The 25,400-nt window shown below is 41.2% G+C and overlaps 1 protein-coding gene across 5 annotated transcripts in view; it reads left to right on the top strand.

Moving 5' to 3' along the window:
• Window positions 1-25,400, top strand: part of TIAM2 (TIAM Rac1 associated GEF 2) — a 115,072-nt gene that overhangs the window by 12,359 nt on the left and 77,313 nt on the right. For 2 of the 5 annotated variants that reach the window (XM_065630978.1, XM_065630974.1), the window contains exons 1-4: window positions 7,301-7,383; window positions 14,287-14,396; window positions 15,430-16,632; window positions 22,463-22,898. In XM_065630978.1, coding sequence (XP_065487050.1) covers window positions 15,436-16,632; window positions 22,463-22,898 — 1,633 coding nt within the window. In that variant the 5' untranslated portion in view covers window positions 7,301-7,383; window positions 14,287-14,396; window positions 15,430-15,435. Of the gene's footprint in view, window positions 1-7,300; window positions 7,384-14,286; window positions 14,397-15,396; window positions 16,633-16,725; window positions 16,737-22,462; window positions 22,899-25,400 lie in introns of those variants that run through there. The other 3 variants (XM_065630975.1, XM_065630977.1, XM_065630979.1) reach the window with 3 other exon arrangements.

The raw sequence follows: 25,400 nt of genomic DNA, 5'->3' as shown, positions 1-25,400 counted from the left end.
CAGATGAGAAGAAAAATAAACAGCTATTTTGCCTCTCCGTCCCCATAACTTCCCATGTGTTGAGATGAGAAACAGCATGTTTCAAATTTCTCTTTAATATAATTTACGTGTTTACTTCGTTTGGTAGATGCAGTGCTTATCAGCAACATATGTCCTCATTGTTTAAAATGAGGTTTTTAAAAACTGTTGAGATGCTATACCATGGCGTGTATCCTTGCGGAAGCCGGCGGCCTCCGTCTTTCATTGTATGACGGGGATAATAGAAGCCTCTTGCCTACTTAACTCATGCGATTAAAATGGGACACATTGTGATGTTCTCCTCAATTAGCATGATCAGTTCCCGGGGAGCAAGGGAACCCTGGCTGCAGTGGTTTGCATTTTTCCCTGTAATGAGTAGAAAGAGTCTTTTGAGAATTGCTAAATAATTCAGACCATTAGGAACCTGTCAACTTAAACAATGCCCTCTCTGACCAGAAAAATCATTGTGAGCAGTTGGACACCATGGCAGATGTTGAACTTGTTCTCATTGTTCAGTCTGCTCCAGGCAAATAGCTTTGCAGCCGCTTGTGGGATCTGTGTGTTGCTCTGTTCAGGCGGTGTGTATGGGTATGATCAACACATGTTAGCCAGAATTCTTCTAGCTTTTATACCCCAGTATTTCTTTTAGTTAGTTTAATGGTACTGTAATAAGCTCCTAATATTGCCATTTACCACTTTTAGTAGGTTTGCCAGCTAGCTATAATGAGAAATCACAATAAAGACTTTTAAAAGAAGCAGCAAACAAACAATCCCCCTCCCCTTGAATTTGACATTTTTAATATTCCTTATGTTGTGTTAGTTCCTTATTTTGCATTTTGAAGTGCTTCTCTACTAACAGAAGGATTAGAAGTATTGTCAAGCAGAATTAGCTATATATTCATATAACCCTAGGATCTGAAACTTCAGAGGAAACATTCATGTCTTGAAACTTCCTATAAAATAATGTGCATATGCAGGAGTACTTTAGTTAAAATTCATTATACGACAAAATTATTTTGTATGCCTTTAGGTGCCTGCTATTGAAGCAAACACCGATTTGCCATAATTTTATTAGAAACTTTGCCATACTTATCCTTCTGTTACATTTATTTATGTTTGCAGATTTTTCTAACTTAATTGATGACAGAATTATCAGTATTATAATGAAAAATTATTAAATATATTTGGTTAGAAATCAGCCCCTTAAACCTTCCCTGCTCTCCGGCAACTGTTTGTGCTTCTGCCTTGAATGGGTAATAGCAAATAGTCAATCTTGCACAAGCAATTAGCTGGTCTGTTGGATCAGTTAATGGAACAAGCTATGGTAGTAATGCAATGTGAAATAACATCTGTGCTTTATAAATATTTATGTTGTAAGATCTCCTAGTATATTCTTGTGACAAATGACTCCACCTTCAAATATTTTTACATGTTTAATAGATGTGCTTTTTTTTTTAACAGGATGTGTGAAGGCATCAGTTCTCATTTTTTAACCTAATGCATTAAAAAAAAATCTTTCCACTCCTTTTTTTTTGTGAGATTTGTCCAAGTTTTAGGGTTTTGTTCCTGCAAAGTAACAGTCCTAAATTGAGAGCATTCTTACACCTATATGTTGTAGTAAAGTAACTTTTAATTATAGCTTGGAAGATACAGTTACCTAGTTAACAGAAACTTGTTACTGCTAGTTATATATTGAAGAGTATTGCTGAAGTAGAGTGCTTGTCAAAAAGGATGCATCAGTTCTGCTCTACTGATATACAGGGTATTTCAAAGAGATGGACCCAATTCGAAATCACTGTATCTTTGAAATTCAGTCCATCTTTTGGAAACACCCTGTGGAAAGTTCCTATCTTTTCCTGGTGTATCAGTATTTCTCTCTCACTTTATTTTTCAAAGATGAAGCTTTTACCATTAGTTCTGAAGAGAAAATAAAATTAAGAAGTGTGAGCCTCTCTGTAGCAGTAGCTACCAAAGGTTGTGAAGGCCACCTTGGTCTCAGAGGCTGACTCTTGTGAGGGCCTCATTGGTCTCAGTTGTTGCAATGGCAACCTTGGCAAAACAACATCCCGTTTTTATTGCTGAGCATGACCTTATACGGTGTAGGATATCCATTTGGTCTGTTTGGGTCAAATATCCCAGCTGTCTCCCCTCACAGCCTCTTGCCCACCTCAGGCTGCTTGCTGGTGGGGCAGGGTGAGAAATGGAGAAAGCCTTGATGCTGTGCCAGCACTGTTCAGCAATAGTGCAAACACTGGTGTGTTATCAACACTGTTTAGGTCACAAATCCAAAATGCAGCACCATAGGGGCTGCTATGAAGAAAATTAACTCTATCCCAGCCAGACCCAGTGTAGGGTTACTGATTGGTCATTGCAGGCCAGGCTTGTCACATCCAGTGCACTTAGTCATCTAAATTGAGGAGATGGGTTTGCTGCGTAGTTCACCTCTTTTTCTCTCCTAATTGATTTCCCATTTTTCAGTAATGCTTCTGCCACGTGCCCTGCTATCACATGATCATGCTTTGTCTTTCTTCATTTAATTATACTGAAATTAATAAGACAGTAACCAGAGACACTTTGACTCCCAAGCTATTCCATATAACTCACTTGAAAATAGATAATAACCACAAATAGTAAGACCATGTCTACAGCAGTGCTAGAGAACCGTGCAACATAAAAATAAAGGAAAAATTTCATCTTGTTTTAAACATCAGGTATGGCTTATTGCATGCCTTAAATGTCAGTGGGTATACTGGAAAAACCCATTTGAGATGAGCATGATGTGCATCTGGAGAGGGCCTGGGCAGGAGTCTCTCTTCTCTGCTGAGCTGGGAAGGGCCTCACAGGGAGGTAGGGATGGGGAGCATCCCTTTGATCTCCTGTATTACTGCATTTCGCAGGGACAACAAGAGCCTCTGACAGGAAGGCAGTAGCCACTTAGGGCATTGTAAGTCTCTGTGATAACTGAGGGTATAAAATTGTACTAATCTATGGCATTTTTCATTGCTTAACATCTATTCTGACCTATAGCCAGAGCTGTTAAGACTTGCGTTGATGCTGTCATTTGGTAAGTGAAATGTCCTGCTGGGGTCTGTGAGCTCTGTCAAGAAGGAACGTGCTAACACATGGGCTCCTGTTCACTGTTTTTCTATACTCCTCTGAATCAGAATTAAATAACAAATGACCTCAATTATTTTTGTCCTTTTCCATTTGACAAACATTTGGAGCTGAGACCAGGAAGCCAAGTGCGTGAGCGCTGGTTCGCAGAAAGGTGAGAAGTACTCAGAAATTGAATTGACGTCTTCTAGAGAATTTCATGTGGTTTAAGGTTTTCCCTTCATCACTGGCTGAATGGGAGATCACTGCATTTCTTGTGCAGTTCCCCTTCAAGGCCAAATATACCAAGGATGGACCTTGAGTACAGTTTAATGAGACTATTTCTCTAGCAGGTGTTGTGTGATTCAGATGTTTTAGTCATGAAATCAACAAAGCTTTGAAACTTATATCTGGTTATTAATCTTGTTGACAATAACATGTAATTATTTTTCAGCACTATAGTTACACTTAGCATAGTACAACTTCCCAGCTTTCTTGAGAACGCCGTTAGAGGTTTCTGACTTGAGAAACCTGATTTACTGCCTCAGACTTCTTTAATTCCTACACATATCCCATTTTGGAAAACATGGGAACATGTTTTAGATTTCATGGGAAGTCTCTGTACATATCTGCCAGTCTGTGGATAAGTCATGATTGGCAAGATACTGAAATTTCTCCATGTGTGCCCATCCAGTGCCCATCTGTGGAGTATTGGCCAAGGGACCTTATGGACCAGGGATTTTCACACAGCTCAGCTGTATTAGTGTCAGGTCAGCCAGGCAAAAGAAGGCAAAGTTGAGAACTGGCCTCTCAGAAACAGACTGTACTGTGTCTAGGAAAAGATATTTTATAGGGGTGGCATATGTTTAAAAAATGGGCTGACTTTAGGGAAGGAGGTGTGTCGTCATCTTAGCATGAATTCTGGGGACACGTGCATTTTCTGTGTTTTCTTAGTGGATTTCCATTGCTTAGAAAACAAAACAGTGGTGACAATGGGGTGTTTTAGCACTTTCAAAGTAAAATCGAAATGTTTTTGTAGTGTAAAAGTAGCATAAAGCATAGGTTAAAATAGCTCTCTTTAATTTCGATAATTCATTTATCTCCATCTATAAAAATAAGTAATTGGCTTTAAATTGTTCTACATAACACGTTTAACATACAACCTTCATAACATCCTTGTTATCTAGACTGTTTATATAGCCAATCTCTGATCCAAGGCACAACTTTTATTTTTAATTCCATTATGGACTTCTCTGCACAAATTACAGTTTGTTTTTACTGCAAAACAGTGATGTTAAGGACTGTTAAGCTAGCAGAGATATGCATTAACACAAGCTACGGAGATCCTCTTGCTGTATTGAGATACACTTTAATTTCCTATGTGACCTAGTAGTTCTCTAGAAAATGCAGATAATGGCACCTTTCTTCTAGCAATGCTGCGATTATACATTTGTGGAAGATTGTGAGGCACATAAATACTTCACATAGTAATAAAAGATTAATCCGTTGTGTTCAGCATGGAGCTTGCCTACCCCTTGTGGGTCTCCAGAGAGTATTTCCTTATCTGATTGGCCGAAGTTGATAACGACAAGGCAGTGGGTCAGAAAAAGGGGATGAGGTGGATGTATGGAAACTCAGTTTTTGGGGGTGTAATAAAGAGGGACACTAATGCTGTAACCCACAAGCTAGTCTTTACCAAAGCCCTGTCACCCTGCCATGCCTGCTCCCCAAGAAGCTCCACAAGGAGCAAGGCAGAAGGAGGCCTCATGGTCAGGGGAAAGCTCTTGCAGCAGGTGTGAGATGGAGGAAGTTAAAGCTCCACTAAGTCAAATAGAAGTCAGAAAAGTATGCCTTCAACATGTAATGTCAGTGTGCTAAAAGTAATCAGTTCAGTATGTTAGAGGTGGAAACAAGAATAAAAGAACCTGGGGAGTATCAACTGGAGTCTTGAGAGCAAGCTTAATGAGTGTTGGTTCACTTGTCATGCACGGGTGAAACTGGCTGAAAAAAAGCGGGAGATATAGAAAATACACAGGTAGATTAGAAATAATGTAGTAAATAGCTGAATGACCCCTAGGACTGGAATGGTAAAATGCAGTGAACTTGAAGAAGGATAAAGTACAGGGTTGTGTGCTTTGCACTAATAGCAAGAATGCCTGTTGACATTTGGGAGTCACCTTCTGAAAATGAAAGAGGAAGGGAATAGGCAGCTTTATTATCTGTTGCTGGAAGATTTTGGGGCACTAATGTGATTCAGCTGAGTCCTAGATTATGTTAGCCCAGGTACATCTTGTTGAGTTAGAGAAGAATTGCAGTTATTGTGCAGGCTTCTGGAGAGGCATCTCTGGGAATAGTATTTGAACTTCCCAACGTTCACCTTAAGAAAGATGAATTTGACAAAATAGGGTATGATAAAAGACTTCTGGGCTGGTTGGAAGCTAACCATTTCTAAGGAATCATTTGAACATGGTTTATTAATCAACTAAGAGGTAGACTCATGAGGGAAATGCAGTACTCCATGTGAGAAGGGAGATGGGACTGGAGGCCAACTATTACTCCTGAGAGAGATCTGGTGCTTTTACTCGTGAGCTGTCATTGCTTCCATGTTAGTCCCAGGTCTTGGATCTAGCCTGTTAGTGAAACAGTTGGACCACAGCTATGCTAGGTGAAGAGAATATAATTGTACTGGGAACAGGGAAAAGAAAATAGTCTGCTTTTCACAGTTAGTAAAGTCATTACCAGAACAAGCAGGTGTGAAGCCCCCAGACATATATTCAGATGTAGAATTAGGAGAACAGGCATGAGTTATGTACTACTCTGTTAAGTTTAACAAAAACTAACCTGTGGAACTCACTTATAGAAACCTTAATTGAGGCCAGTGAAATTCAAAGAAGGATTTGACCTTTGCCATGGTGAGGAGAGTGTATGCAGTGCTAATATTGCCAACCTGTGAAGTCTGAGCAGACATCCAAGTCATCATTTTCCAATGAAGGAGTTAACTGTAACTGCACTTTGGAGATGAAATTGAATTTTGTTCCAAATCACTCCAAAGCTTCTGGGTTATGGAGCTTCCCTTGTAATGAGACAGGATGGTGGACACAGTGAAACAGAGGTCCACTTTTAGCTGGCAATTCCCATGTTACAATGCAAATAGTTATTTTGTTTTTGTGGACATACATATTGATTTGGGGCTTTTGTGGTTTACTAATGATTTCTATTATAGTGTTCATGTGTTTAATTTCAATTGAATACATCTGCAGTGTAGCTTGGCTATATTTTCATGCTTGGCACTTGAATGTGACCCTGCAGTTTTATTATAATATTTGAATAAATGCCTTGTTTTTCAACCGAGTTTATTCACCAACTGTTGCTGCAACCAAAGAAGTGTTGAGCTTTTCTGATAATAAAGCAATTGTTCATGCATCTAACTACAGATTTAACAGCCTGTCTCTGTATATTGAAACTTGGAGACGTCATTTGCATCTTAAGAGACCCATTTTATCAGTTATTAAAAACCAACTATTTCTCCACAGGACGATATAAAAAGTATGACAAAATAAAGCAGCAAGGAAGAGAGCACCAGAACTGGTGGTTGTATACGTGATGCCATTGTGCATGATCATGAAACATGCCTGAGGGATGCTCTTAAGATTGTGTTTTCATGACTACAACATTCCTGCTGTGGTTTGGGGAGTTACGTTTTTTGCCAGGGTGCCTCATATAAGGATGTTAGGAACACCTACTCCTTCCTAGCAAGTTTGTTTGCTTTTTTTTTTTTTTTAAACTCAAAAATAAAAAAAAAAGAAAGAAAAGAAAAAAGGAGACCCTGGTGCTACTTTCAGGCAAGCAAACTGCTCTCTACTCGGCAGCCTTCCGAGCAGCTTTCCTGTGGAAGCAGCCTGACAACAGAGGAATGCGGGGTCAGACAAGAGCCCAGTCATGGCGTATTCCCCGGTGGCTGCCCGGCATCGTGGCAGGCCAGCCCGCGTAATCGTTTCAGGCGGCCCGTGGAAAACCACCCTCTGGTTAAGTCTGCATCATGCTGTTCCACCAATGGAAAAAATTGAACGGGAGGAGGGTGTGTAGCCTGCAGACAAAAATACATCCAGCCTCACGCAGGATCTGTTTTTAGTTCCTAACGGCTGAGTGTTCTGAAGTGTTAGGCAGAGTTTCCTGGCATGCCCGGGGTAGGGAGAGTCCCTGTGTCTGCGTGTCCGTGTCCCCGTGGCAGAGCTGGGGTGGCCGGGAGGCTGAAGCCGGTGCCCTGGGGAGGTAAGCGGGAGCGGGAAGGGGGACTTGAGCCATGGAGGGAGATGCTGGGAGAGAGCAGTCAGTCCTCTGCTCGCCAGCTGCCAGTCAGACCTGGAGAACTGAAATAGAAGTAGGGAAAGACTTGGGAAGCCTTTGAAAACGGAGGGCAGAGCAGGCAGCTGCAGTGCCAGGGCTCGCAGCACCCACGCTGCCTCTGCTATCGCTGGCTGCATCTAAGATGAATGGGTTTCCTCCAGAAAACAGTTCTTGGTGGTCATCTGTCAAACTCAATTGCCTGAATTGCTAAATAAACCACCACTAGGATCATTTTACAGCTCTGCCACAATAGTGCTGGATTTTTTTTTTTTTAAGGTGAAGTATGAGAAAGTATGTTTAAGAGTGCTACAGGTTCTGCAACAGTAAAGTGACTCTCATAATGCAGTATGATTAATAATCCCTCTGCATTTTTTCTTTTTTATTATTCTTTCTATTCTCACTGATACTTAAAGAGACTTGCAATAAGTAGACAGGGTACCCAAGCAAGGGTTACATGTTTGTGAAATATTAGAGGGAAAAGTTTCAGTCAGCACTGCTACTACTGCTGAACTGGGATGGTATGGAAAACCAGAGCTTCTGCATCTGGCAGAGGTAGGTCCTGCACAGGTTTTGATCTTTCTACGTAGAGTTTTAACGCTACGTAGATTTTAAGTACATAACTGTACACAAATTGTGAAAATGCTATGTTCCGTGGCACAGAAAAAATAAAAAAGAGGGAAATGCCCAAGAAATGGAGAACTGCCTTTCTCCCTTCCCCCTTTTATTTTTAAGAGAGGGATGATTAATTGCTTGTGCAATGCAACCAAAGTTTCCTACTTTGTTTATGCTTGTTGCTGATGTGGTCACGGAGTTAATTTTGTACAATGGTGACTTCATTCTGGAAATCATGCATTTCTTTCCCTTTAGGCTGGATGATTTGATAACATTATACAGTGTATAGCAAATTACTAGTTAGAGGAAAGCAATGGAATTTTGTCTTTATCTGATCACCTTCAACAGGAAAGGGGTATCCACGTACCATGGAAGAGAGGGCACTCTGTAGCTGTGAAGCTAAAAGCAAGTGTTTTAGTGGGCAAACGTAATCCTCAGTGTACTTTTTTATTCTTCTAATGTGTGAGTAACATGCTGGTTCTACAGGGGTACAAGAAGGGAGGCCCTAAGCTGTATTACTGCTTTAGGGCTGTTGGCATGCAAGAATCAAGATCTGCTTTTAATTTTCCAAGGGACTGTTTCTCAAGTTTACTTCTGCTGTCTAACTCCCAGATCCTCTGTCCTCTTCATGAAGTCCCAGGGGTGAAGGTGGGAAAGCATTTACTTTGGAATCAACACCCTCAGGTGTTTATGAACGTGTAAACTGAGAAGTAGAAAAGACTACACCAAATGTAGCGTGGTTTCTGCCTCCTGCTTGTGGAGCGGGCTGTGTAAGAGGTGGCAGGCAGGGAGTAATGCAGCCATCCTGGGCCATGTGCCTCAGCCTGAAGCATGCTGTCCTACCAGTTGCTACTGGAAGGTTTTCTCTGGTGTCAAGGGTTAAGAGTTGGTCCAATAGACTTGGAAGGTGTTACATCAAAAAGGGTCTTTGGGGGCAGAATGGGTTGATGTTCTTGCCTGAGATTGATCATCCTCGCTGCTGTTTGCTTCTCCTGTTGGTAGGGTCTACGGGGCTGCTCAGGGTATGGTGGTGTAAACTGGGGGTCCTAGTCCAAAAATAACCTTTCTCCTGCTCTCTCCAAAGCTGATATTTTGGCAGCTACAGTTTTGGGTGGGTATGTGTGAGAGAATATCCCCCTAGTTGCATGCTGACTATGGTTGTATTTGATAGCATAAGCTGGTTACTACTGAAACAGATAAAAGAGGAGAAGGGCAGATGTTCCTGGTGGGGATTTGGGAATCTCAGTTTGGCCAGAAAGCCCCAGTCTCACCTCCTGTTGTTATCACTAGTAAGAAGGACTGAGACAGAGACCTCTTCAGGCAGGAAGTCTGCAGACCTGATCTCAATCTCTGAAGTGTTGTTACTCCACAGCCCAGGGCAGGCAGTGAGACTGAAGCCCAGAGTCCCCTGTTTGGAGCATCTCCACTCCTTTCAGGTGCACCATCCTCTCTGCTTGAGGCTCCAGGTCTTGAAATCCCTTGAAAGCACTGTGTTAATCTGTGTCTAGACCTGCCAGTATGCTTACAATCAGAGTAGGTGGAAAAGAAAAGACCTTTCAGATCACTGAGTTCATTTCCCCTTCACGGGCAGGAAATAAACCCTTTGACATATCAACTCTTTAACTACTGCAGTTACTGCATTAAGCCAAGATGTGAGCTGGCATTCCTGGTTTTTTTTTAGCAAACTTAATGGCTTTTATTTAAATGGATGTGCACTTTAGCCATTGTGTATAAATTCAATAACATTTACAAATGGTGAAATTTGTTTTTCCTGCCAAAGAAAAATAAGCCCCTAGAGATTTAGATTGTATCAGCACTGGTGTAATATGATAAGGATCTTCAGGCTTGACTCAAGCTTCCATATTACACTAACTTGAAAGCTATAAAGCATAATTTAATTAAGCTGCCAATGTCTTGGACCCAGAAGAATGTGTTGAATAAAAGAAGGAATCATGTCCCAGGTATGGGATGTGTAATTCTGATGCAAGATGTCTGTGATGCAGTGTAGACCTCTTGGGCTTAATGTTACTTTAAGAGAAGGAACCAGAAAAAGAAATCGTCCCCTTCTTGCTTAAATTGTAAAATTAGAAGTCTATATGCAAGGTAGATATGATTCACAGCATGAAACAATGTGTCTGCGGTCATAATGGCTACTTATATTTAATGAGAAAAACTATTGGTTTTAATCTGTGAGCTACCAAACAGTTCTTAATAGAGGAGGCTATAACTCTAAAGAGATTAATGAGTGATTGGGGAATTCTGACTTCAAATTCGATTTTTAAGGCAAAATAGTTCTATTTTTTAAAAAAGGAAGACATACTTGTGGTGTTTTGGTTATTCATTCTTCGAATACAGTGGTATATAATGCAAAATATCCTGCCAAGAATACCATGGTATAATTATTATGGTATATTTTTGTAATAGGAATGTGATTGAGATTGCAGGAATAAGAAATCTGCTTCTGATTTGTGGAAGCATGTGGCCAAAGTGTGTAGTTCTAAAAAATACAGTAAATTGTTTCCAGTAAGAAACTCCACATTTAATCCAGCTACCATATTGTGCTAACCTGCCTCCCTCATTAATTTATTTCACATATTTGTCTATATACAGCCATACAGGAAGGGGAGAGCAGGTTCACATTCTAGCATTCTGTATTACTTTCATATTAAAATCCAAAGTAGATTAAAAGTTAATTAAAACTTCAAACCTGTGGTTCTGTAGCCCTGTAAGAATTTACTGAGCACGTTGATTCTTTGCATAATTTATGAACATGTTAGTATCAGAAAGATATTTATATACAATTTCTAAGATTTTATAAGCCATTTAAAATGGATCATGTTTTAACCATTAGTTGAAAGAGAATGTAAAAGTAGTTTGAAAGAAAAAATAAGAATTGCTCAGTCAATTACCAAAAAAAAAGCTTTTCATGATGTAAAAAACCACTAACATGTTTGCTATACATCAAAGCCTGCAGTTTTCCAACTAGATCTGCCATTAAAATAAAACAAGTTGGTAATTTCATACAAATGAGGAGGGTTTCTGTTTCATTTTTTATTGCTTTGAAATACTTTCGGGTTCTCCATTATCCCAGCTCCGCTAATCCTGATGACAGTCTCTGGTGATGCATATATGAAGCACACACTCAGAGCAGCCGCCAGGGTACAGACCCAGGCCCTGGCTTTTGTCCTGACCCTCTGCTCCCCCCGTGCCTCCCCACCCTGCACAGGCAGAGGTGGCTGGCCCGGCACAGTCCTGCTCTGCAGCTGGGAGGCCTTACCTGCCCTTGTTAAAACAGGAGCCTGTCCCCCTTGACTCAGAACTCCCACTAATTCATAATATAAAACCTCCTTGTTGTATCTCATAAGCAAACCTAGTACCAGGATATTGTTATTGTTCAGTTTTGCTTGGAATATGGTTAGCAAGTCAAGTTTTGTAAACCTTTGCTTTGAGAGTTTAAGACCGGGGAGGAAGCACCCACACAATTGTAGAGCTCTGCTTGTATGTGCACTCACCTTAATCTTAAGAAAGGCATTTTCTCCTCTAGCATTTATAAAGCCAGTCTAGCTGCGATGGCATTAATGAGTGAATATAGGTGTCAGGCTCTTCTCTGGAATGGCTCCTGAGCTCGTGTGTTTGTTCCTCAGAGCCAAAAACAGTCTAGGGGAAGCTTTATGTGGAGAAGCCTAAAGGTGGGGAAATACATTTTTAGCTCTGGGGTTATGATTTGCGTTAATTATTGGGTGTGGTGGGGATGGTGGGGTTTGCAGATTAGTATGTTTGCATAGCTGTGTTTTTCAAATGTGTCAAGGGGAACCAGGGCAAAGATTAAAAACTTCTTTTTTTAGGGAATGTGGGTATAATTGAAAGCAAATAAACTCTTAATAGTCATCTTCAGGCACAGTGAGCTGCTTTCTAACTATACTGATTATAATTGCAGAAAATATTCATAGAAGCTGCATTTGCTCACAAGAAGTATTCGTCCTTCTGCATAGGAAGAGAGAAAAGCACGTTGTCTTCTGTGGTAGCAAGTTGCTGTGAGAAATACAGGGGAAGCTGAACCCTGTCCCCTGCACTGTAATTTCCAGTGCTTCCACAGCTCAAATAGTATAAACTGTGTGAGTGTTTGGAGCGAGCAAAACCAGAGTTTGTCCATGGCCACCTCCCTGCCCCGGTGTCACACTGCCTTTGGGTGCAAGCTGACTTGCTCCGCTCCCCAGGCAGTGTGATCAGCAGAAAGAAAATCTCTCCACACAAGTGGGAGCAAAAGAAAGGCATTGCAGCTGATTTTCAGGGTGACGGTCTTTGTGCAGCCTTGCAGATGCCCTGGTTGGTTATCACAGCATACGTGAATGTTTAGCCTGCTGTAGCTTTCTGGATGGCTGGGGTGCTGAGAGAAATCCCTCAGGGCTATTTCTATGGGATTTATTGACTGTTCTGTTGTACTGCTGACTGATTCCCGCACAGAGTGCGACACTGTTTTGTAGACATTGTACCCCGAGATAAATTTATTCGTTCACCCATTATGTGGCCTGTGTATTAGATCAGACATGTACAATGGACCCTGGTGGCAGCAGCTCAAGCCTTGACAAATTGAATGTCTATCTTCTGAGGTTCATGACAGCAGCTTGCTTACTACCCACTCTGTTAAAAGGATTACCTAACCATTGCACAATTGCTATGGAGACCAGATGGTCTTTTTGCCTGTTTCTTTAGACAAATTGTGTTCAGTGTTCCCTTGTGAATAGATATAAGCCCTTCAAAACACCCTTGTTGAATGTAGCTTCTGCTCCCAGATGAAGAATTCTGAATGTAAACTCATTGCTTGTTTGTGGTCTGTGCCTCCTGGATCAAGGAGGGCAGTTTTGCTGGGGAGTTGCAGTTTGTTCAGCAGCTTGGAGCTTAGGAAGTTTGTGTGTTGTCATCTGAATTGAAAGTCTTTTGTTCGATTCATGTTGCGTATGATGTTTGTAAAACTGTTTACATAAATGGGTGTACTTAGCAGCACAGGCAAATCAAACCTGCAAGACAAGGGAGTCCTAAATAATCACCTTCAAATTGTTAGAGATGATAAGCAAGTTAAACAGATTTTTTTTTTTTTTTTTTGTAAGATAAAATGTCTGTGACTTTTCTGTTTTATCAAATCTTTGTGATAACAGGCATGAATTTGTGTTCATAGGTCTATAGTGTCTCTGGCAAGATCCAAAAGGATATATGTCTTGTATGTCATTTATTTGCTAACCTTTTTCTAGTCTTACTGTTCAGACTGTTTTTACTTCTAGTTTGCAACCTTTACCCTTGTTTTTGGTAAGGTTAGCAAAGTACCTAGGTTACCAGTGAACTACTTTAAATATCTTCAAGGTTCTTATACAGTAAAATGAGTCAAAAGAACAAAACTCTGTGTGTTCTAATCGGATAGTTATTCAATTGAAAATCATTTGTAATTGAAAATCAAACAGTAGCTACTGAATTTATACAGAAAGGAGTATTTTGGGGGGTAGTGTATTAAGAATGGTTTCTAGTTAAAATATTTGTTCTAAAACTGAGCCCAAGATCTCGTATAGCTTCTACTGAGTGTTTCAATCCTAAACTTCTGGTGAGATTCAGCTTCTGTCCTTTTGTTTTGAGTGCTGAGTGAAGAGCTGATACGTTCAGATGATCGGGAAGAACTTGGGTCTTGTTACCTTGAGTGAGTGCAGTGCTTGGTGCTCCCTTTTTCTTGTTTTACTGGCAGATTAACTTAAAATCAGATCAAACCTGAAGAGAGAGGTTGCTGAGTGGGGCCTTGGGCTGCAAGAGTCGTAGTTGGAAGCCAGACGTGGGGAAGGATAAACAGATGGTGCAGGACATTGCTCTGATCGTTTGGCCCAAACTGTAATGGATCATTGCACAATCCTGCCGTCTATAATTGGTCTTCCAAAAAGTAAACTGGAGGGGGCTCAAAGTTTGCCCTAACTTGTCAATGAGTGGGGAGAAGGACAGAATTAGAAAATAAAACACTTACCCAAACAGTGACTTAATTGTATTAATTCGATGTCAGTTGTCATGTGTGTTTATAAAAATATATGTCCAAAGTCCAGGAATCCCCTTAATTACACCCCTCTTCTCCATTTGTAACTTCTGTCTGATTGTTTTTGGCACTCATTTTGCTTACAGCTGCAGTAAAGTGTAAGTTCTATTTGACTGAGAGCCTTTTTTTGTCTTTTCGGTGTTTTCTAGGAAGGCTGTGCTCAACTTCATCTTGGTTTTAGCAAGTAGCAGCTGGCCACGAAGACAATGCAGAGCATGCTGACTGCTAACTGTGCCCGTGATTAAGAGTGATCCTACAGGTATGCTCTTCATTTTATACTATGCTTTTCATCTGAAATGCTAATGGCTAGAAGTAGAGACATTAAAATATATACACACTCTAGAATAAGATTCTGTTTTCACAACTACTTCTTTTGACAAAATTTTAATGAGGCTGCACTGAAGTCTCCTGAGTGATAGTCTGAGATCTGGTGTGCAAAGACACATAGTGCTGATTGAAAAAGCGCTTTGATGTTGTTTCTGTAAATTACAAACAGTGGAGATTCACTCCAAGTAACAAAAAGAACAGTGATTTTTTTTTTTTTTTTTTTTTTTTTACTTTGGGGTACACTTTGTGTGGGTCCAAAGCGTTTTACTAAGTGAACTATCGAACTGTGCCATTCGGAATGAACATTAAGCGGTTTTGTGCTGTAATGGAAGATGAGGCTATTCACTAATCAAGTTTTTTGTGGGGTTTTTGTTGTTGTTGTTTGTTTGGTTTGGTTTGGTTTAGTTGTTTGGTTTTTTTTTATTTCCTTTCTCCTCTGTTGACTCCATTTAAACAAAAAGATGGGGTTTGTTGAACAGTTTTTTGAGGCAACACTTGGGTACACAGAAACCAGTCATGCTGAAACTGCAGTGGACTTGTCTCCTGGCAGAAAGGATTTGTCTGAAAGTACAGTTCACTTTACATCTACGTTATGATTATCTTGCTGTCTCCCTTTCATTATGCCATTGTTCTTGGGAGCCAGAGATTTTGTAAGTTATAAGAAAAGGATGTTGCCAAGGGTGTGGGTGGAGAAAGGTGTTGACATGATTTCAATGGAGTTAGATTCCAGCTTTATAATCGAGGGCTAATGAGCTATACAGAGAATAGGCTTTCCTAGCCTGCCTCTAAAATAAGTTCAGTTGTGAATTTAATGTTGTAAACGGCTATTTAATGGGTTTTTTTGGAAACAATTGTTTCATATCATTTTTTAAAAAGGCACTTTCCTGTATAGAGGGTAAAAATGATCTGTTACTTTTCCCTCTGTCTTCTAGCCATTGTTTCTAATGAAACTCTTCTTAATTTAGTGAAAAATGGGGAATTCAGAAAGCCAATACAGCCTTCAGGGATCAAAAAATCATGCTGCTGCTACAGCTGGTGCCAAGCAGAAGCCTTGCTCTCTGAAAATTCGCAGCATTCATGCTAAAGATGAAAAGTCTTGCTCCATGCATGGATGGGGACATACCAGTAGCGGCTCAAACTACAAATCGAAGTCCCTCGCCAGAAGCTGCCTTTCGCACTTCAAGAGTAGTCAGCCTTATTCATCTAGACTTGGTGACACTGTGGTGAAGGTGTCTAAAAACAATGCCTATGCCAAACACAGGACAAACACCTCAGGGGACTGCTGCCGAGGAAATAACACGGTGTTTTTGCCTGAGAACGGTTTCCACTATATTGGCCTTCAAGCTGGAAGTAATCACGCTGCGTCCCGAGAATGCAATGGACACATTTTAAATTGCTATGGAAAGAATGAGAGTCTTACATCAACCTCCCCATCAGAGGACAGGAGGAGTCCAAAAGTTCTCATTAAGACACTGGGGAAGCTGGATGGTTGCTTGAGGGTTGAATTCCACAACAGCAGCAACAGCAAGGTACCAACTGAGGAGTCCAGTGGACCAGTCCAGCTGCTGAGGTATTCGCCTACCTTGGAATCTAAGCCGAATAACCTGCTTGATGTCAGGAGAAATTCCAGCGCAGACTGTTCTTCAAGCCATCGTCTGTCACCTACTGATTCAAGGCTTCGATCTAGTAAAGGAAGCTCCCTCAGCTCTGAGTCTTCGTGGTATGACTCTCTCTGGGGAAATGCTGTGGATATCAATGAATTGGATGGTCCATATTTGACCAGGAGCACTCCAGATACAAGCATTCATGCCAGTTTCCCAGCAGGTGACAACAAGAAGTCCTTCAACCAAAGTTCATCTCTTTCTTCGCTTCGAGATCTCTATAAGGATACAAATTTGGAAAGCACCCCTCCACCTGGGATCAGGCTGTCTGATGAGTATATTGACACTCGTGGTAGCCTAAGCAACCGTGTCTCATTTGCCTCAGACATTGATGTTCCCTCCAGGGTAGAGCAGGGAAGTCCTGCACATTACTCCTCCTACACACTCCCATGCAGAAAGTCCAAGCCCCTCAGTGAGGATGCATCCAAGAAGGATACATTAAAAAACCGAATGCGACGCATCAGTGACTGGACGGGAAGTCTCTCAAGGAAGAAAAGGAAGCTGCAGGTATGAACAAACCTCAGCCTAAGTGCCCGAAAGATGGTTTGTAGATTCCTCTTATAACTGTAGCGACTGTGTTATGTTTGTCTTTCTTGCAGGATAATTACTTGGTAATTTCTGGAATTCTGAGAAGTATTGTGTGCCTGGAGCTGTCTGAAATGTCAACAGCAAGAAAAAAATATATATGTTTGTGTGTGCAAATTTTCCCTTCATTTTTGTTACCTTAGCTAACTCCAATCTTTGTAGCCTAATCTCTTAGTGAATTACAGTTTGAAATGATTGCATTACTCACAAAGTGACTTGGAGTTTTTAAGCCTTCTCCTTATTTCAACTATGAAAATATAAACTAGATATCATATATACGCTAAGAATCAGCATATCTAAAGAGTGTGGAAGGAGCAGTAGTAGAAGGATGTTATAAATATCTTTGCAGGTATTCCCTATTTGTATTATTTGCTTCATCGCTCACTTTGGTTTCACTGTCGGTCCATCCCTAGCAAGGCAAGCAACTGTGGAGTATTGACCAGAGCTGCTGATTCTGCTTCCACCTCCTCTGAAGACATTACATGCAGCACCCTCCTCCTTCTTACATGCCAGCTTAGGTCACCAGATGGAAAAGCTTGAATTGCCATCTGGCTCGCCAGGAGATGGTGGTGGATAGAAGGAGGTGGGAGGAGGGCAAGAGGGAGGGGAAGGATATTTCTTTAGAAGAATTCAAGGCTCTTCCCATTAATAGGAATTTAGGATGCCTGTGGTCAGGAATTAAATTCTCATTTTTTAGCTGTAGGCCTCAGAATCAGCTCTTTAAATACTAGACTCTGCTCTGTGCGTGAGTTCGCAAGCTGAGATGGAGAGCAGAGACCGATTTGGGTTTGGATTTTTTTTTTTTTAATTTTAAATCTTACCTAGAGCCCCTCATACAGAAACAGTCACTGTGCTTCCCTAAATGAAGGATCTGCTCATTTTCAGCAACGTTGGGGTGCTGGCCCCTTCAGAATTGAGTAGTGAGTGAAGGGAACCCCATAATACAGGTTTTCTGTGGCATGTAGAGCAAACCCTGTCTCCCATATTGGAAATTCAGACAGGTATCATGCTTAATAGGCATCTGTTATGGCAGCATAGAACTCTTGACTGATGCTTAGCCTCAGAAGTGATGCCAGCGTAAGGTTTGCCAGCATAAATCCTAGGTAAGGGCTATAGAACTGGGAAAATGAAAATGAAAGCTATTCATTTGGAGCACTTCTTTTGTCAGTGGGTGTCTCATGTATTTTATCAGATGCTCTCTTTTTACCTTCTTACTCAGCTGTGAAAGAGAAGGCAGAAAAACCAGAATCAGTGAAAAGCCTTGTGACTTGTGCCAGGATTCTTCACCAGTTTCAACATCCGTAGCTTTTCTGGATTTTACAGCCAGGCTTTATGTATGATCTCTGCATCCCAGGCCTTTGCCATGTATTACTTAGTTATGACATTTTCAGAATGGTATTTGTGGTGCACGATTCACAGCTGTTTTGAATTCACTGTGCAGTGAGCTGGCTTCAGACACAGCAAGGAAATTTGGCCAGAGAGATTGAATTAAGCTTGAATCTGATTCTGGTAGAAGGAAGTCGGGCCTAGCTCAAAAAATGGAGATTTCTTAGAAAAAGGCTTAGGAAATAGTAATTGATTTTTATCAGGCAAGTATCCAGTGACAGGAAGGGAGAGAGGAGTAGTGAATGCTTCATGATTTTTGCCTTCCTTGTGAGGCTTGGTGAACTCCTTTGTGTCTTGCACACTTTGAGTAACCTACCATTTCCATGTTGTAGTTTTGTAACCATTATGCGTCCTTCGGCTTAAAAATGCAGAAGCACCATGCGTGGTTAAGATCTGTCAGATGGTTAGTCCCTGTTTGTAGGACTATTCATCACAGTGATTAAAGCCTCCATGCTTTGCTCTGAACAATGTGTCCCTTCTTCATTTTATTACTAATAACTGATTGTGAGTCACTTGGGCTGAATGTAGGTGAAAGCTGGAATATTTCCCTGTACATAGGCCTAAGTGCTGGTGCTGGCTGGGGGGTTTGGTCACCCCAGCTGCCCCAATGGAAACAAGTCAACCAAGCTTCCTGCTTCACAGGGGCACAGGACCAGGGGGCACAGTTTTAGAATATTGAAGCCAATCCCTTGCCCCTAGAAAGGCAGTGGAGTTTAATCTTCTTTGTGAACAAATTGCAGCTTAAAATCAGATGGGTTTTTCCCCTTCTTGAAGACTGTTTCCAAACCCTGTTACTCTGATGCTTGCTAATTTGCAGAGTAAATGTAGTCCCAGCCAGTTTATTCTCGTGCCAGTATTGTCTGTTGCACTAGCTATCCTTCCCTATTATTTAATCTGTTACGATTTATTTAAAGGGAGAAATGATATCTTTTCTCAGCCCACATTTGTGGGGCTATGCAGACTCCCTTTGGTCTCCTGCCTTAAGACTGGAGGCCTGTTTCCTTTGTGTTCTGGCACCCTTCCTCTGCACCTGTTTTAAATAATCCATAAGCAGATGTGGATATGGGATATTCCAGAGGACCCCTGGATTGTGGCCTGTCCAGTGTCTTGGATATTTCCTTATGTCTGACTCGATCTGCTACTTGACTTGATATATCCTGGAACTGAGTTTGTCTTTCTAATAATGGTCTTGCATGAAGACTTGAAGTCAGCTGTTGTTGCACGAGGGTGTCCTAATGCGTTCCCTTAACACATCACTGGTACTCTACTGCATAGCATGTCCTCACTTAGTTTAATCCTCACTGAAATGGCATTGGGGAGATGCTGTATCACAGTATACTATATGTGAGCAGCAAGGTATATGGGATGCATATATGTGAGATGTGTGGACAGAATTTAGGCAGGCTTGTTGCAGTCAGCCACTGCTAAAGGTGGTGTAAACTCAGTATGCAGCTGTGTAACATGGAGACAAGGAGCAAATGCTGTGTACAATGAAAATCCAGCCACCAGAAACAACTGCTGTAGATAGGTTCTTCAATTAAGTAAATAGTCTCTTTATAGGAATAATTTCTGAAATTTCCTGACTTTATAAGCCAGACCCCTGAAGTGTGGTGTAAAGAGAATGTAAAAGAAAAGTACATTGAGATAACCTCTTTATTTGGCTTGAAAACTGGTATTAGCTTCCACTTGCAGCTTGGGTCCTAATGAACTTAGCAGGCTGTATTGTTTCCTGCACTGTTCTTTACAGCTAATTATTACATGCGTCACTTTGTCTAACTGGTACCTTAATTAGCCACTTTATCTTTTGCATTATCTATAGCTTTTCCAGGGTATATCTGAGGCATGGAGAGATCTCCTTGAATGCAGCTGAGCAGAAATAGTGGTAGTTTTCTGTCATTGCTGGATGCAACAGAGAGAAAACAAGCAGATGCCTGACAAGAAAACCCCCAGCAACAGCAATTTGGGTCAGAACTTTTCAGTGGTGACCAGACACGGCTACAGTGCCAGTCTCCCTGAGGACCAGCAGAGACTGCATGACTCTGCCAATTGTGTTCTTTAAAAAAATAAAATGCAAGTTATGTTGTCATGGTGAAGTGTATATATTCATTTTGGATCCTGTGTCCATTTACTCTATTCTGATACTTCCTCATTTCTACCCTGTGTGTGTAGAGAAAACATAGGATGTGGTTAGTGGCTGTGCATGAACAGGTTATATCCCACTCTTTTCATTAATGCTTGTTGTTCCAGTAGTGTCTCCTCACAGCAGACACCTTATGTCTGTGTCTCTTGTTCCTTTTCTTATTAGTGCTTTGGCACCAAAAGAAATACATATTCTTAATAAACTGTATGTTAATGTTTTCTAGGGGACACTGGCAGTTTCTGGAGAATAGTCAAACAATTAAAATATAAAATTTTATCATGTGCATCCAGTTACAACAATTAAAAAGAGGGTGGAGAAAAGCTTCCAGTTTCCCACTGAACTGCAGATGGCTGGCACATTGTGTGATCCATGTTGTGTGGTTGCTTTGTGGGAATAAACACATTACATGCATGATTTTCACCCCCCACCTCCTTTCCCTCCCTTTACCAAATAAAAAGCAAAACTGTTAATGTTTAGGGAGTTACTCTCACAGGACACTGGTTAACACTCTGCAATAAGATTTGAATAAGGTTCTCCATTACCAGGAGAACTGGATCCTTGACACCAGATAGAGTAATCTGAAAATCCAGACTTGAACTTCAACATCCTGTAAGAGAACGTGGGTTTAAGTTGATACTGGCTTTTGTAAGGCAATGACCGGCAGTGTCCTGCTGCTTGAGAAGTGGCTTGTCTGGTGATGCTTGGGAGGCTGTGCGATCCCACTGTTGCTCTTGGCTGCCCACTGGAGATCATGATGCTATCAAAACACGGCACAGCTTTTCTGCTGCAGATTTGAAGAGCATCAGGAAGGACGCAAAGGAACAAAAAGTAGTTGCTTTCAAAGCTGCTGGTGAGACCAGCTCAGAGGAGACCAAGATTTATTTACTTTATTCGTGTACAGAAGTCTATGAGCAAATAAATGCTTCTAGAGAGGCAGTCTAAACTTGAAAGGAAAGTATAATGGCTTTATTATTACTGAGGGTAATAGCTTTGCTTCTTGGACTGTTTATAGTCTTCTCTTTCCTCATACTTTTCAAGCAACACTCTCGAATTTTCTTTCCTGCAAAAGGCAGCAGGTTTTATGTTGTATGCTCTTAAATCTCGGTTACTTCTAAATACCATCAGTAACACTTAAGTTGGGAAGGTAATAAATGGCTTTTAACGATGGATGGCATGGTTCCCAATAGTGAGGTTAGTTCAGAGGTTTCTTTCTGGTATACTATGAAAATCCCTGCCCATCACTGGAGCCTGGGAGAGTTGGGAGCAGTGAACACGTTACTGGGAAATCAAGAAAGAAAGGGCCCAATGTTACAACAAGGTCCCACATCGACAAGCAGTAGCAAGAAATAGGCCTAGGTTAGCATCCGTATCACAAGGCAAAGTTGAAGTCGTACATGAGGTACCATCAGGCCTGAGTATTTCAAATAAGATTGGCCAGTCCTCTCAATACAAGGGATGAAGTTGCACAATGCAATTAGGAGAAAGACCCTTCAGTGCTTGATGAGATATTCAAACTCCCAGAGGGTTTCCAGCAAGTCAGAAAATACACACCTCTGCAGTCTGGAGACTGGATTTGTGCCTGTCAGCAAACACATCTTTTCTTTTTTAAAAACACATCTTCTGTTAGATTAGATTTTTGTCAATTGTTCAATACTAACTAGCTTAAAATATTCTCAACTTTTGACCTTTTTTTGCGATGATTAAGCACAGTTTATAAGACAAATAGAAAGTGGAGGTAAAATCAGCCTGGCTGTGCTGAAGTTAAATGTAGCTGCCTCACACAAATGGAGTGTCACTGGAGTATTGAAAACACTAATAATGAAGAAACTTGTTGTGACCCTCTTCCTGCTTGTACTCAAACAGGCATGTAAGTGGTGGTGCCTGGGTTTCAGCTGGAGGATGTGGCTGTCTCCTGGAGTCCATCAGGTTTTACAGCCAGTAGAAGTCCCAGTAGTTACTAGTGAATTTGGAGATTACTCACAGATTTCTGAGTTACCGAAACTTGCAGACTTAGTGGTAAGGATTCGATGGAATTCTCCTAAGAAAACCCTGAGTGGTGGCATAGATGGTGTCAGTGGCTGCCGAGGCAAAGCTTGTGATGTAATGGTGAAAAGAGGTGGCCTTTGATGAAGGAACTGGCTGTGGCTAAACATGAAACAAATTTACATGCCAAATGAAGTGTGTCTTTTCATCACAGATCACTGGCAATTTCCTTTTTTTCTGCAGGAGCCAAAGTGTAAAGACGGGAGTGAATATTTTGACAGCAGAATGGACAATTTCACTACAGACACACTGGCACCATCACAGGTCTCCACTTTGTTATGGTCACCTGGCTCCAGCCATGTCCTGTCCCAGAGAAGTGAGTCCACAAATGCGGTCAGCAGTGATGCCCTAAGGCAGAACATTTACGAAAACTTCATGCGGGAGCTGGAAATGAGCAGGACAAACCTGGAGAACACTGAGACCTCGTCAGAAACTGAGGACTCCAGTGGCGAGTCCCTCAGCTCCTTGGAGCAGTTGGATTTATTGTATGAGAAAGAGCAAGGAGTGGTACGCAAGGCAGGATGGCTGTTCTTCAAACCCCTGGTGACCCTACAGAAGGAGAAGAAGCTGGAGCTGGTCACACGGCGAAAGTGGAAGCATTACTGGGTCACACTCAAAGGTAAACCACCACATTGCTTCTTTGGCTTGGTGACAGCAGTTGTTTCCATTGTGTCTTAGCAACTTTTCATGCCTGCTGGTTTCTGTTACCAGGTTCAAGGGCATCAGAAATTCATGTCTAAGCAGTCTACCCACATGCTTAAAGTGGAGCGTGTACCCCAGCAGCCCACTAAGTCGAGCGCATTTGGTATTACATGTGTAGCCACGTGTTTCGTATTGTAGTGGGAATTGTCTTATCTGACTTCCCAGTTTCTGTACTCAGGCAGAATTTGGGGTTTAGAAGATGCTTTTGGATGTTTGGAGGTCAAAGACCAAATTGAACCAAAACTGAGAAAAATACAGAAGTTACACCTCTGTCTTGGAGGGAGTCAAAGTTTAAGGATCAGGAGAAGTCCCTGGTGTCCAGTTCCCTGTCACAGGCATGCAGTTCCTTGGGCTCTGCTATGAGGTTTACTTAAAGTTGGGATAAGTTAATGTTAAAATGTTCAGTTTGTTTCCGGTGTTTCAGGTGGCAAGAGGTGAAGAGGTGAAATTCCTGTGCTAGAGCATTTGCACAGACAAGTGTGCAATTCAGGGCAGAGGAGACTGAAGCAGCAGCAGCAGGGGAAGCCCTGCAGTGCCCAAGGCTTATCTGCCATGCACCACCCCAAGGACTCGCCAGTCTCCCTCCTTTCCCTGGCTGGTCTTTCACCTTGACCACTCCCTGCAATACCAACCTCTTCTGGCTTTCGACGTGCTCACGTTCCTATCTCCCCTGGCTGCTCCTGCTGGGAAACAGCCCCGTGGGAAGGCAATTCACTTATTAATAGAAAGGGCTGCTGTTGCTTGTGGGGTGTGGTGTAGTTGCGGTGCTCATGGTGCATGTTGATGGGTCAGAGTAATCGAGGCGGTAGGTGTGCTGCAAGAAGTGTACCAGTGTCAGGAAGTGTGAGAAGTAAAATAACATTTATTGCGGAGAGGAAGAGGAATTTAGTGGGTGAGCTCATGGGCTTTTTTTTTTTTTTTTTTAAATTTTAATTACTTCCAAAGGATATGCCTTTCAGTAAATATAATGCTGAGTTAATGAGTAAGGAAATGATCCAACTTAATAATTTCCTAGCATATCTGGGACTGGAGGAGAGAAAATAACAACTTTCCCACAGGTTGCCCTTTTCAAAATTCTACATGGGTGTAGACTTAAAGAAAAATGAATGGCAAACACCAAGTGCTGGGAGTGTTGTCCTTGATAATGCTGATGTAAAAGAAGCAAACTCGCAAGAATGTAGCAATTCCACCTAATAATTCAGAGACCTGTTATCAAGGGATCAAAATGTAGGCAGTCTTAACAGTTTAAATCGCTTATCCTGATCATTAGATAGCATGATTCATACTTACAAGAAGTGTATGCAAGGGGAAAAACAATATCTGACTGCCACCCTCTTATTGTATGTGTTTGCATTACGGAATATGAATATAAGTTTGATCTGCCTCTTCTAAAATTCAAGTAGTTTCTAAACAATCCTATCGAAACTCTAAACTGAGCTACATTATATACCAGTAGTTCATGTATTTCTGGGGTAATGAAGCTCTGGGAAGGACTTCAGGTTCTTCGTGTTCAGTTTTTTGCTATAAAATTGGCTTGTTGGTGACCTTGAACAAGTCATGTCCCTTCTTGCTACCTGAATTTTCCCAGCTATAAAAAAGGAGTAGTAAAATTATTTGTAAAAGGCTTTATTAACTTCTACCATTATAAGCAGTATTAGATACGATTCATTTTACTTTGGATGGATGATATGGCTGCATTCATGGTGCAAAATCTCTTCCACTTTGTTAGCTGTTTTAAATATACATTCCTCATTTCCTTGATCCTCATACCTTTATTGTCCTGTGGAGACTTCCAATGCCAAAATAAACTTGCCTGTCTGGATATCAAGGCGTAGTTCTGTTTTCATAACATGCTCTATCAAGATCAAGGCACTTGTTTTGGTTCTCCTTATACAGGGTTTTGAATAAATCTGTATTTATTTTGTTCTTGAAGTTTAAATAGCCAAGTCGTTTTAAAATACGACTTAAAATACCCCCATATGCAAATGGAGAACAACTTGTTTCTTTGCACTCTTTTGTGATGTGTTTGTTTATAAACACACAGAAGGCTTATAACCATCTGGTTACCTGCCAGACTTCAAAATATACACGTCCTGAGGCCTCTGCTCTACTTTCAGGGCCACCAAGACCTGAGCTTGAATAGTAACCCTTTAACAAGAGGAACTCTTTTTTCCATCTGTCCTGTCTAATTACTTTATTCTAATGAGAGAAATTGCTTTCCCATTGTCCTCCACCTTCAGTTCAAGTTTTGATTAAAATACTTGGTTGATAATCACTCCCAGTGGGTCTGTCAGAGTTTACGAAACTAGCTACTACCAGGCATCACTTGGCTTGACCCAAAGATATACCTGGGGTGCCATACACCTAAACGCACACTCATACTCTTCAAAAATTTTTATTTATGTACATATGAATTGTC

The sequence above is a fragment of the Caloenas nicobarica genome, chromosome 3 (assembly GCF_036013445.1).
Source record: "Caloenas nicobarica isolate bCalNic1 chromosome 3, bCalNic1.hap1, whole genome shotgun sequence".
Classification (NCBI taxonomy): Eukaryota; Metazoa; Chordata; class Aves; order Columbiformes; family Columbidae; genus Caloenas; species Caloenas nicobarica.
This window is presented reverse-complemented; position numbering and strand designations above follow the sequence as displayed.